At 57.9% G+C, this 12746-nt stretch overlaps 2 protein-coding genes across 5 annotated transcripts in view; one reads left to right on the top strand and one right to left on the bottom strand.

The window, feature by feature from the left end:
- Positions 1-2180, top strand: part of RAB17 (RAB17, member RAS oncogene family) — a 39327-nt gene extending 37147 nt beyond the window's left edge. For all 4 annotated transcript variants that reach the window (XM_072796808.1, XM_072796809.1, XM_072796806.1 and 1 more), the window contains one exon: positions 1205-2180. In XM_072796808.1, the coding sequence (XP_072652909.1) occupies positions 1205-1437 (233 nt within the window). In that variant the 3' untranslated portion in view covers positions 1438-2180. The remainder of the gene's footprint in view (positions 1-1204) is intronic.
- A 440-nt stretch (positions 2181-2620) lies between these two features.
- PRLH (prolactin releasing hormone) lies at positions 2621-3396 on the bottom strand. Its single transcript, XM_072797107.1, has 2 exons — positions 3297-3396; positions 2621-2784 (listed from the first exon to the last, which is right to left on the bottom strand). The coding sequence occupies exons 1-2, from the start codon at positions 3394-3396 to the stop codon at positions 2621-2623; spliced, it is 264 nt and encodes an 87-aa protein (XP_072653208.1).
- Positions 3397-12746: the final 9350 nt, after the last annotated feature.

The following is a 12746-nucleotide window of genomic DNA, read 5'->3' as shown; positions in this document are numbered from 1 at the left end:
AAGAAAGAAAGAAAATAAAGAAATAAAGAAGAAAGAAAGAGAAAAGAAAATAAAAAGAAAGGAAGGAAGAAAAGAAAGAAAAAGAAAAAAGAAAGAAAGAAAAGAAAAAAAAGAAAGAAAGGAGAAAGAAAAAGAGAAAAAAGAAAGGAAGAAAGGAAGGGAGGAAAGAAAAAGAAAGAAAGAAAGAAAGGAAGGAAGGAAGGAAGAAAGAAGAAAGAAAGGGAGGAAGGAAGGAAAGAAAAGAAAGAAAGAAAAAAGAAAGACAGGCAAGACTTTCTGTCCATACTTGGGGATTTTTGAATACAGACTGGAAACCACATGATATTATGGAATTACTCGAAAGAAAATGTCTCAGGCACAGTGATTTTTTTTTTTTTTTTGATTTTGTGGTTATGTAGGACACTGTCCTTATTTTGAGGAGAAACACATGGAAATACTTAGGAGAAATGTCGTGATGTCTACAACTTACTTCCAAATGAGAGAGGGAGAGAGAAAACATGGTAATGATTGTTGAGTCTAAGCGGAGGGTACGTGGATGCTCATTAGGTTACTTTTCGAACTGTCTTGTGTGCTCGGAAACTTTCGTAATTAAGTTGTAGGAACCGTGAAACCGCCCACCCCGGCACAGAAGACGTGGCAGTGTCCTGGGGCCGCCGGCCCGGGGTGCCGCGCTCCGGAGCCCGTCCTCACACCCCTGCGTTGCCCTGTCTGAGCCCCACCCCGGGTTGCGAACACTTAAAAAAAAAAATGCAATTCAGTGGTGTTAGCACATTTACAGCACTCCGCGACCTTGGAACCTGAGTCCGGTTCCAGGACGTTGTCGTCCCTGGCGAGGAAAGCCCCGCCGTGAGGCAGTTACCCCGGCAACCAGATCTACTCTCCGCCTCTGTCTCTGTCGCGCACATTCGTGGAGATCCGGTTACGCGGCGTGTGGGCTTCTGCGTCTGGCTTCTCCGGTTCAGCATCACGCTCTCAGGGACCCAAGCTGTAGCATTCGGCCCAACTGGGTCCTTTATTTTTTATGGCTGAACAATAATCTGCGGTGTGGCCGGACCACATCTTATCCGTTCTTATCTGTTTGTTGGTGGGTATTTGGGTTGTTTCTACCTTTTTTTTTTTTTTTTTTTTTGCCTACTGTGAACTGTGCCGCTGTGAACATTTCCGTGTAAATATTTGTTGGAACACCTGTTCTTTGTTCTTTCAGGTCCACACCCGGGGGTGCTACGGGCCATATGGCGACTTCTCCGACTTTCTGAGAAAGTGCCAGACGGCTTTCCTGGCTGCCCACACTTCCAGGCCTGGTCCAGCAGCTGCAGCCCCCCTGACCCCTCCCAGTCCCTCACTCACTCCACCCTGGGCAGGTGCCACGTAGCAGGGGCTCTTCCCTGGGAGGGGCTGACCTCTGCCCTCCCTGAGACCCCTGTGGCTGGGGAGTGAGGCAGGTCTGTGTCCTCTCCAGGTCTGGTGAGCCACAGGCCCCATCTTCCCTGAACTAGAGCAGGGACATCTGGGGTCTGGGGTCCCGCAGGCCTGCTCTGAGGCCTCCTGGGTGTCGACTGTGCCCTGTGGTCAGCGGGGGCTCCCGAGACCTTGCAGGCAGGGTGCAGGCAGAGGCCCACGAGCTTTGGGTTTGGAAGTAAACGGACGGGCCCGTCCCCACCACCCTCCTTCCTGCACGCTGGGCTGGAGCCGGCCTTGGGAAGGCGTTTACACGGGACGCCCACCGTGTTGGCTGCAAGCAGGTGCTGTGCCTGCCTGCCCCCTGGAATGAGGCAGGTGTTACTGTCCTGGGGTGTTCAGGTGTGGAAACTGAGTCTCAGAGTCAGGAGCTGGGCTCAGCTGCCCTGTGAGTGGTGATGTGGCCCTGGCACCAAAGCAACCTACATCGGAGGCAGGACATGGGACATCTTGGCGGGAATTGAGACAGGTGGTAAAGGGACACATTGTGGTTCATTTAGGTTCAAGTCTCCTGCTGTTGATTAGAAACAAGCAGCTCAGGACGCCTGGGTGGCTCAGCAGTTAAGCTTGTGCCTTCAGCTCAGGTTGTGACCCCAGAGTCCTGGGATCGAGTCCCACATCGGACTCCCCGCAGGGAGCCTGCTTCTCCCTCTGCCTGTGTCTCTGACTCTCTCTGTCATGAATAAATAAATAAAATCTTTCAAAAAAAAAAAAAAAAAAAACAAGCAGCTCACACTTCTCTTCCTCCTCTGAGTGCCAGCAAGGGAGGTAAAAGGAAGGGACGGGGCTCAGGGAGGGCCAGGCCAGGCCGAGGGGCTGTGCCAACCGTCCTCCTGCCCAGGTGGTGCAGTGTGCAGCCTGGGCAGCCCCTCGGGGCAGCCGAGGTGGAGGGCACGCGTGCGATGGGCTGCAGGTGAGCCCGGAAGGGCCCAGCTCCCCTACTTAGTGCCGGGTGCCCTCGGGCAAGTCATGGAGCCTCTGGGCTGCTGGGCTGAGTGTCCTTCTAGGCTAACGTCCCAGGAGGGAGAACAGCTCCCCTTTGCCACCACAAAGACACACCTATACAAGACCAGCTGCTTTTATTAGGACTGAAGGGGATGTAGCCGGTGGAGGGGCGCGGCTGGGGGGGGCTCCTGAGGTTATTCCTCTGCGTGCGGGGCCGTCACCCGCCCTGAGAGGGCTCAGCGCGTCCTTGCAGGGGGAGGCAGGGGGGCTGGCGCCAGAAGCTCGGCTTCATCGCATCCCCCAGGGCTGCTCTCCTGCGGCCAAAGCGGCCCACGGGCCTGATTCCGCGGCCCGTGTACCAGGCAGGATCGATGTCAGGGGCTGGAAGGGAAGGGCCAGAGCAGGGTGCGGGGGTGGGTGGTGTGTCCCCCGGCCTGGGTGCACAGGGCCCAGTGCTCCCCACGGGGGCTCTCGGCTCCGTGCTGCCCACTGGCCCGGGCCCTGCCGGGACCCACCTGCAGACCAGGGACACCCAGGGGGCGTGGCGAGGTCAGTGCTGGGGAGTGGGTGGCTTTGGGAAATGGGAATTCAAACTCACCAGCAATCTCTTCCTCCCCCCACCCAGCGCTCCCCGCCCCAAGTTCTCATGCCAGGGCTGGGAAAAGGCAGCTCTGGCCCCGGCCACCCCGGGGGGCAGGAAGTGACCCTCTCAACTGTGTGCTATGCAGGGGCGGGGGCACCAGGGAGCAGGGCCACTCCGGGGAAAGGCCACCCCCTCCTAGAGCTGAGCCACCTAGCAAGGCCATTCCCCCCCACCTGGTTAGGAGGTGACCGGGTCCCCGCCGGGGTCCCTGGGGGTGGAGGGGTGGGGGGTGAGGGAGGTGGGCACTCACTGCGGATCTCCATGGAATGCCGGTGGCCTTGGCCGGCGGCCCCCTGCAGGGTGAGGCCCAGCAGCAGCAGGCTCAAGAGGCAGGCGTGCAAAGCCTTCATCCCCGGGCTCGGGCTCCTGGCTCAGGCCCGGCTGGAGGTGGGATCCGCAAGGGAGGGCACGCCTGGGGCAGAAGGCAGGAGCCGTGTTCCACACACGAAAGCGGCAGCCTCAGCTGACGAGAGCACGGTGTGTGTGACAGGGTGTGCATAGTGTGCACACATGGACGAGACGGAGTGTGCGTGCCGGCCGGTGTACACGAGGGCGTGTGCACATGTGGAGTGCATGCGTGTGCAGCCAGGCTGTGGCGTGTGCGCCTCTGATCCGAGCGGGACCGGGCCTGGGCACGTATCTGGCAGGCAAACCTGGCTCCTTGCAAAGTCCCCCCAACACCCCCGGGAGCTTCGTTCCCTCCTCTGACAGTGAGTGTTACCTGAGGCGATCCTGAGTGTGTCAGCCTCCGAGGGGCTCACACGTGTCTGCACCGACCCTCCCGTCAGAAGGATCCCGGGAGGGTGTAAGCCGTGGGTGCCGAGAGGTGGGCTGTGTGGGAACTGCCTCGGTCGGTCTGTCTGTCTGGAGGGGGGTGTGGGTGTGCCGTGCAGCTGGGCAGGCGGCCAGAGGTGGGCAGGTCGTGGGGAGCTGGGCCCAGGGGGCCCGGGGTCGCCGTGGAGGGTGGGGGCCGGCTGCCTACCTCGGACCCGGCCGGGGCTCACGGCTGGGGTGCAGGCTTCTTTCCCTGGCTCGGCCCAGCCCCCGAAGCCTGTTCACCCTGCCCCACAGGGCAGGCGATGTGGGGGGGTCTTCGCTCCGTCCTCGCCCAGAGGCCCCCCCTCCCCGTCATGACCCCTGATGCAATACGTCTCCAGCAGGTGGGACCTGCTCCCAGGCCGCTGGACCCCCACGTGGCGCGTGGCAGGCCGAGAGGGCCGTGGGCAGCAGAGGCACCGGAGAGTCCTCTCACCCGGCCTGAGGACAGGTGCTGACCTGCCTCGCAGCGTCCTCAGCAGGCCCGGCTCTCCTCCCACCTGCACCTGCACCCTTGGCGGGTGCCTGGGAGCCCCGTGGGTTTGAGGGAGGACCCCCTCTGCCGGCCTTGCCTTTGTAGCCTGTCCGAGGCCCCTGGAAAGTGCCCTCGGTCTGAGGGATTTAAGATGCCCAGCTCTCTCCACTTTAGAGACCCGCTGGGGCATCACACACCGGGTGGGGCGGGGACCCCCAAACTGGAGGAAGTTGGAGGTGCCACCGTGGAAGCAGAGTAACAGGGAGACCCATCCAGACCGGCCGGGCGGTTTCCTGTCCCTCCGGGCGGGACCCGCACCAGGTGGTCGGTGGTAGGAGAGGTCAGCCCCCGGCTCCTGGTCCCCAGCCACCTGCTTCCCTGCCAGGTGGCGATTTTTGCTTCCAGGACCCTCGGCTTCCCGGTCTGCATTCCCGGAGGAGTTGCATGGGACACCTCTGCCTTTTGTCACCACCGCAGCCAACACACCCGAGCAGGGGGGGCTCTGGGCAGTCGGGTGCCCCTCTGCCCCACCAGCCCCTGGCCGCAGGGAGGGCCTGCCCAGCCCCACAGAGAGGAGAGTGACGGGGAAGGAGGAGAGCGAAGCAGCGCGACAGCTACTCACCACGGGTCCCCACGAGGGTGGCGCGAGCGGGCTGCGGCGCAGCGGCGACCCCGGCAGAGCCAGCTCGCCACCCCCTTTTATAACCCGAGGAGGAGGAAGCAGCCCACCCCCCAGACGCGCCCCTCTCCGCGTCCCCCTCCCTCCCGGGGCGGCATCAGGACAGAGCCTCTGCGTTCTTTCTTCTATTTTTTTAAAAACTCATCAGCGACGCAATTTGTCCCTTCCTGGGTTCTATAATCTCATTTGGGTCGAGTGGTTTTAAAACACATTAGCCTCCCTTCTTCGCGCCGGCCCTGGGGCTGCCGGCAAGGTCTGTGCCACCGCGGGGGCCGCTCCGGAGACGCTGCCAACGCAGCGAGGCGCCCGGGGGAGCCGCCCGGGCCTGGCCCCGCGCCCCGCCCTCCGCCCCCGGGGTCACCTGCGGGCTCTCAGGGCCGCACCTCCTCCGTCCTGTTTCTCTGTGACGTACAAGATGCTTCCCCCCTAGGCCGTCCACAGTCTTCATGGCCAATGTGTAGAACGAGCAGGTCTGTTATTGCTATAAAACAAATACATTGATTTTGTATTATAAAATCATAAGTTTTTAATTATAAAAGCAATTTATATACATTTGGGAAGAGTTTAGCGCATCGGGACAATTAAGGGAAAAAAAGCACGAGTAATGTTGAGGAAGGCAGTCACCGGCGCGTGCGGTGTATTTCCTTCTAGTGGGATACCTCGCCACACGCGTTCTGGGTACACTCACTGGACGCCCACACGTTTTTTTGGGTACATTTGCTGGGCATCCACATATTTTTTGGGCACACTTGCTGGGTGTGCACCCATTTTCAGGGTACATTCACCGGACATCTGCGTTTTGAATCTCACCGCTTTCATTCAACAATCACGTCCTCGAGTTAAAAAAAAATCTGTGTATTTATGCCATTAGCTGCAGAGCACCGTCGAGCCGGGACTTAAGACCCCACCCCAGGCGTATTCTGATGGCCGCAGAGGGTGAGAGGGCCAGGAGGGTGCGAGCAGTCTTAAGGTGCTGGTCCTGGGGGAGACCAGCTGGTGGCTCCCCTCGGATGCGTGTGGGGGGACAACAGGCCACTTCATGCCTCTGTCTGAGGACGTCCAGTGAAAGCTTCAGGGCTGCACCTGGCCCTTCAGGGGATTGGTCCCACGCACATCCCTCTTGCCCCGCCCCGCGGCTGCCCATTGTGGCGCTGAAGCTTCCGTGGGCTCCCCGGGTGGTCGGGAGCCCGGGGGCACTGGTGAGGGGGGCGGCGTGAGGAGCCCGGGGGTGGAGGGCAGGTGCAGGGCTCCCACCCTGGGCTGCGGGGTGAGGGCACTGGGGCTGGATTCTGCTGGAATTCCCGGGTTAGCAGTGGTCCTGGTGAAGAGGGGTGATGATGATGGAGGGTGCTCTCGTGGGGTGTGGCCTTGTCTGGGGGCGGGGTCCCCAGAGATGTGAGCACCTGGAGCAAGAGCAACTGAGATCACGGGAGCCGTGGGCAGCTTCCTGGGCACCACTGTGGGAGCGTGTGTGCATGGGCTCGTGTGTGCATATGTGTACGTGTGCGTGTGTGCACGTGCACCATGTATGTATGCATGCACGTGTGTGCACATGCCTGCGTGTGCATGTACGCATGTGCATGTGTGCCTGCCTGTGCATGCACCTGTACATGCGCGTGTGTGTGTGTGTGTGTGTGGGTACAGTGCCTGCACGTGCATGTGTGTGTGTGGGGGATAGTGAATCCTCCCCTTTTAGCCAAGTAGCTTTGTCACAGCGTGGCATTGGTGCTGGGCCACTGTGGGGCCCCGGGCACATGATGGCTGGCAGCTGGGGCGGGAGGTGGCACGGGCATCGCGGCCTCGCTCCCATCCGCCCTCCCATCCTTGGCTGCCCTGCACACGAGAGCTCAAACCCCTGCACTGTCCTGCCCCCTGCCCACAGCACACCGTGGTCTGTCAGGGCTTGGCACCCCTCCTCAGCCTCGAGGGCCAGAGTCTCTGTGGCAGCCACAGGTGACCGGAACGTGAATGTTTGCCGCGGACTTTCACGAAACCAGGCCGCGGGCTGGGTTGGGCCCCCCGGGTGGCTGGCAGGCAGTCGACTCCTTACAGGTGTAGGCGGAAGGTGCGCCCTAGAGGGAGGCCCTCCGACCCTGGTGCAGAGACTGTAGTCTGGTTTCTGAGGCCCAAACCTAGGCGGTCGCTGTGACCCATGTGTGGGATCACATGACCTGCTCCCCCTGCTAACCGAGCTGGGGGGCTCCTCGTGCGGATCTGGCCGGTCCCCGTCCCCCTGGGATGGCCAGCACCTGGGACGCACCCGGCCCTGCACGCTTGTCTCCTTGTGTCTGGAGCCGTGAGCCACGACCACGGCAGGGGAACACTCAGGACCGGGCCAGGAGAGGCCGCTGGGCCACCTGCCGTGAAGTCCAGTGAGTGGTTCAGGGTCACAAGGGATGCCTCCAAGAGGTCACAGGGGCATAACCGCCCCTGAGCACCGGCCACCCCCGGGCTGGGCCTTGGGTTCCCACCATCCTGAAGGAGAGCACCCCGGGTCTCATTCCCTCTCCATCTCACTTGCGCCCATTTGAGTGGCTTCTGCTCCTTGCTATTAGGGGAGCCCCACATCGAAGGACCTCGGGAGGAGCTCTCCCCTCCTCGTTCTTCATGTTAGCACGAGGAAGAGGATCCCACTTTTTGGAAGGAGCTTGATGGTTTTGAGATCTTTGAACTTTTACCCTCAACACGGTGGATTCCCGGGCATACCCGGCAGGTAGCACGATGACGGGCGGCTGTTCCGGGGCTTGACCTTTGGACTGCAATGGTGCAACGGGCTGAGTGGTGTCCCTCCACGATTCGTGTCAGCCAGAAACCTCAGAATGTGACCTTATGGGGAAAAAGGGTCTTTGCAGATGCAACCACATGAAGTTGAGGTCATGCTGGGTGAGGTGGGCCCTGAATCCAGTCATTGGTGTCCAAGAGAGGACAGACACACAGAGACACAGCAGGACAAGGTGCTGTGAAGACGGAGTCAGAGATGGGGGAGTGATGTGGGCACATGCCAAGGACTGGCGACCGACACCAGGAGCTTGGCTTGAGGATGACACGGCGTCTCCCTCAGAGCTTCTGGAAGGAAGGGGCCACCAGTGTCCTAGCTGCAGAGTGGCCGTGGCGAATGGGGCCACTGGTCAACAGCAAAGCAGCTTCTGACAGAGAAGGCTTCTGAACATCCAATTATTTTTTTTAAGATTTTATTTATTTATTTGACAGAGAGAGAGAGAGAATGAGCAGAAGCAGCAGGGAGGGACAGAGGGGGATGCAGACTCCCCGCTGAGCAGGGAGCCCAATGTGGGGCTCAATTCCAGGTCCCCTGAGCTGAAGGCAGATGCTTAAGCAACGGAGCCACCCAGGTACTCCCCAAATTCTTTTCTAAAAATATTTTAAATTTAAAATTGATTTAATTAACAAAGGTGCATTATTATTTTCAGAGGTAAAATCTAGTGATTCATCAGTCGTGTACAATACCCAGTGCTCATCCCATCACGTGCCCTCCTTCCTGCCCACCCCCCAGTTACCCCATCGTCCTCCCTGCCTCCCCTCCAGCAACCCTATTTGTTCCCTAGAGTTAAGAGGCTCTTATGGTTTGTCTCCTTCTCTCTGCTTCTGTCTTATTTTATATTTCCTTCCCTTCCCCTGTGTTCATGTGTTTTGTTTCTTAAATTCCACATAGGAGTGAGATCATAAATTGTCTTTCTCTGACTGACTCATTTCACTTAGCATAATACCCTCCGTTTCCATCTGTGGCATTGCAAATAGCAAGGTTTTATTTTTCTGATGGCTGAGTAATATCCCATTGTGGGGATATAGACCACATCTTCCTTGTCCAGTCATCTGTCGATGGACATCTGGGCTCTTTCCATCTGGGTGCAGGTGCCCCTTCTCATCACCTCATTTGTATCTTTGGGGGTAAATAGCCAGTAGTAGAATTGCTGGATCGCAGGGTGGCTCTATTTTTAACTTTTTGAGGACCCTCCATCCTGTTTTCCGGAGGGGCTACACCAGTTTGCATCCCCACCAACAATGTAAGAAGGTTGCCCTTTCTCCGCATCCTTGCCAACACCTGTTGCATCATGAGTGGTTAATTTTAGCCACTCTGACAGCCGTGAGGTGGTATCTCGTTGCGCTTGGATTTGTATCTCCCTGATGCCGAGTGGTGATGTGGAGCATTTTTTCATGTGTCTGTTGGCCATGTGTAGGTCTTCTTTGGAAGATCTTCTTCAAAGAAGACCTATACATGTAGGTTGGAAGAAGAAGATCTTCCAACGAAGAAGAAGACCTTCCAAAGAAGACCTACACATGTAGGTCCAAAAGTTTGGTCTTTTGGAGAAACGTCTCTTCATGTTTCTGCCCACTGAAAATCCAAATTCTTGAGAACATGTTAAAGGACTCATCTTTAAGTTAGAAAGTATGTGTCATGTGGGAAATGAAGTTCCTGGGAGCAGGGATCAAGTTTTAGTGAGAGATGAGCAGCAGTGGGAGCATCTTCCTGCCCCGAGAGGCAGCGGCTCTGGGAACTTGGCATCGCGTTTGCGGTCAACGGAAATGGTGTTCTCCAACGCTTGCATGTTGACTCCCATCCAGCTGGTTTCTGAGTTTCCAGTGTGGGAAATGTTAGACGCAGCTCTTATGTGGGAACCGTGCATTAGTCAGGGTTCTCCAGAGAAATGGTACCAATAGTGTGTGTGTGTGTGTGGAGAGAGAGAGAGGATTAAGGAACTGGCTTTTGTGGTTATGAGGCTGGCAAGCCTGAAATCTACGGGGTAAGATGACAGGCTGGGGACTCAAGGAAGGGATGATGTTGTAGCCAGAGTTGGAAGCCAGTCCTGGGACAGAATTCCCACTTGGGAGACCTTGCTCTCTTAAGACTTTCAACTGATTAGATGAGGCCCACCCACATTGCAGAGGAGAATCTGCTTTACTCAAAGGCAGCTAATCGCAAATGTTAGTCACGTCTAAAAAATATTGTCACAGCAACATCTAGACTGGTGTTTGGCCAAACATCAGAGCACTGTGACCTAGTCAAGTAGATACAAAAGACTGACCATTGGGCAGCCCGGTTAAGCGCCATCTTCAGCCCAGGGCGTGACCCGGGATTGAGTCCCGTGTCGAGCTCCCTGCATGGAGCCTGCTTCTCCCTCTGCCTGTGTCTCTGCCTCTTTCTCTCTCTCTCATGAATAAGTAAAATCTTAAAAAAAAAAAGACTGACCATCACCGGCTGTTACAAGCATTTGCAGGGATGTAGTCAAATGCTACTGTCTCCAGCATGACCGTGGCCTTGGGACTCTGAGCCTGGGCACCGCTGAGCTGCAGGTGTGGACGTACTTGGGAGGTTGGAGGGCATGTGGCTTATTTGGAACCTGTGAGGCTGCCTCTGGCGGGCTTTGCTGTAGGCGTCTGGAGGGGAATCCAGCAGCAGGAGAGGGGAAAACCCTTCTTTCCCCAGCCAGCTCTTTCCTGAGAAGCCACAGGAGTGGGGTAACATCCAGAGGCGGCTTCACCTCTCGCCGGTGAATTCACCTGCAGGAGTTTTAAGTTGAAAGCGAATGTACGGATGGATGTCCGTAGGGGTGGCGGGGGCTGCTGGTTGAGAGACGGGGCTGACTGTTCTTGTTTCCTTAGTGGATCTACATTTTCTGTTTTCTTCCCAACACAACACAAAGATAGCTCACAGGTAATAATAATTCCGTGCAAACACAACTCTGGTGCTATGGGCCTCGGGGGCACGTTTAAAGGTCACTTGGCTGGCCCGTGTGCCGGATGCCAGGTATCTGGGGACCAGAAAGCAGGCGCACAGGAATCCTATGGTGCCTTTGGGGTGAGTTATCACAGGGCCGCCTGAGAAGTGGGCTCTTCCTCGCTGTGCTCTGAGACAGAAATCGTGGCTTGCTGTATCGCTGCGGTGAAGGAACACTGGCCCGGGGTTGGCTTGGGGCCTGATGCACAGGGGACAGCCTGGGAGGCTGTGTATTTCCCCAGCCACCTGCCGGGAGCCGAGCGGACCAGCCCTGGACCCCAGTGCATAGGACGCTAGGTCCTGGCTCACTTTAAACCATGGAAGATCCTCGGGGGATCCGTGCATTCACCTCCTCATGGAGATTTTTCTCTTTTCCCTAATAAAGAAGATTGCTGGGGAATAAAGTCTGGGGAAATTTCAACTTTTTAAAAATTAAGTTAATTTTTTTTAAGAGAGAGAGTGAGTGCAGAGGGGTAGAGAAAGAGAGAGAGAGAGAGAGAGAGAGAGAGAGAGCATCCTAAGCAGGCTCCACGCTCAGCACAGAGCCCGATACAGGGCTCCATCTCCCGACCCTGAGATCACGACCTGAGCTAAAAATAGGAATCAGATGCTTAGCCAGCTGAGCCACCCGGTTGTCCCCACTCGGGAGAAATTTTAAATGCTGACTCTAATATCCATCTGGAGTCATAATCAAACCACTGACTTCTCCTGCTCTTGGTTAGAAGCAGGTGAGCCCCAGGGTCACGGGTCCCTGGCCTGTCTCTATTCAGCTTCCAGGGAAGGTGTCTCACGAATGACCATCTCCTAGAAAAAGGGACTCAGGAGAATTCTTTCTTTCAAGATTTTATTTATTTATCTGACACAGAGAGAGCGACACCACAAGCAAGAGGAGTGGCAGGCAGAGGGCGAGGCAGGGAGCCCGACGTGGGATCATACCTGAGTTGAAGGCAGGGGTCTGACCGACTGAGCCGCCCGGGTGCCCCAGGAGAAGCCTTTCAAATAGTGCAATTTACAGGTAGTGTGGGGGGAATGAACTACGAAAACGATCCCCCCTCACTTGATGCCACGGGAGCCAGAGCACAGCTGTCGGCGTGGGCGCCCCATATCTCCTGAGGACGCGGGCACCTGCCTCCCAGCAAAGCACGGTGGATTCAGGTCCTAGCTCGAGTGACGGCCTGCATGGGGAGCAGCCCGGCAAGGGTCCCACTCGGAGGTGGCAGGAAACCCTCCCCCTGGCCAGCCCTTGGGGACACAGGCTGACTCTCGTCTCTGCCGCCTGCGTGATTCCCAGGGAAGCCCTCCCCGTGCGCCAGCACCCTCCTCCCCCCGCCGGGGATGCAGCCTCGGGGTCCTGTCTGGAGCGTGAGCAGTAGTGGGAGCCCTGGAAGGCCAGCCAGGGGTGCGCGGTTCGGGGGGGCACCCTGAACCTGCCAGCGTGCCGCCACGGGAGCCTGCCCCGTCTGTCTGCGGAATGCTTGGCTGCCTGGATTTGGGACCCACCTCAGTTATCCGGGGCCCTGCCTCGGGGAGATGGTCACTCACGTCCGCAGCCCCGTGAACGGGCAGTCTGGCGGCTGCGTGTCCGTGCCGGGTGCTGCCCTGGGCCCCAGGTAGGCCATTGCAGGCTAGTCCGGCGCTTGGGCCACCAAGTTACTACCTGGCGAGGCCCCATGCACGTCGTACCCGAAGCTCTCCACTGTGTCAGTGCTGGCCGGGCCCCGGGGCATCATGTCTGGTCACGGCCACAGGCGCTCGCCTACCCCCTCCCAGTCTCTCTTCCCTGAACTGGTGGAACTGGGGGTTTACTGCACAAAACAGGTGCTCTGGCCTCGAGTGGGGCAGTGGGTGCTGAGTCTGCACCAGGTGAAGTAAGGATAGCCGTGGGGTGGGGGTTTCCGTGAAGACGGGGGTCGGGAGGGCAAGGGGCAGTGTGGCAGGGCCACTGGACGGGACGGGGAGGGTGGCCTGTTGCCTGGGCCCCTGCGGCACTCCGGTG

This window comes from Canis lupus, chromosome 24 (assembly GCF_048164855.1).
Source record: "Canis lupus baileyi chromosome 24, mCanLup2.hap1, whole genome shotgun sequence".
In the NCBI taxonomy this organism is placed as follows: Eukaryota; Metazoa; Chordata; class Mammalia; order Carnivora; family Canidae; genus Canis; species Canis lupus.
Note: the sequence above shows the minus strand (reverse complement) of the source record. Positions and strands in the feature narration are given on the sequence as shown.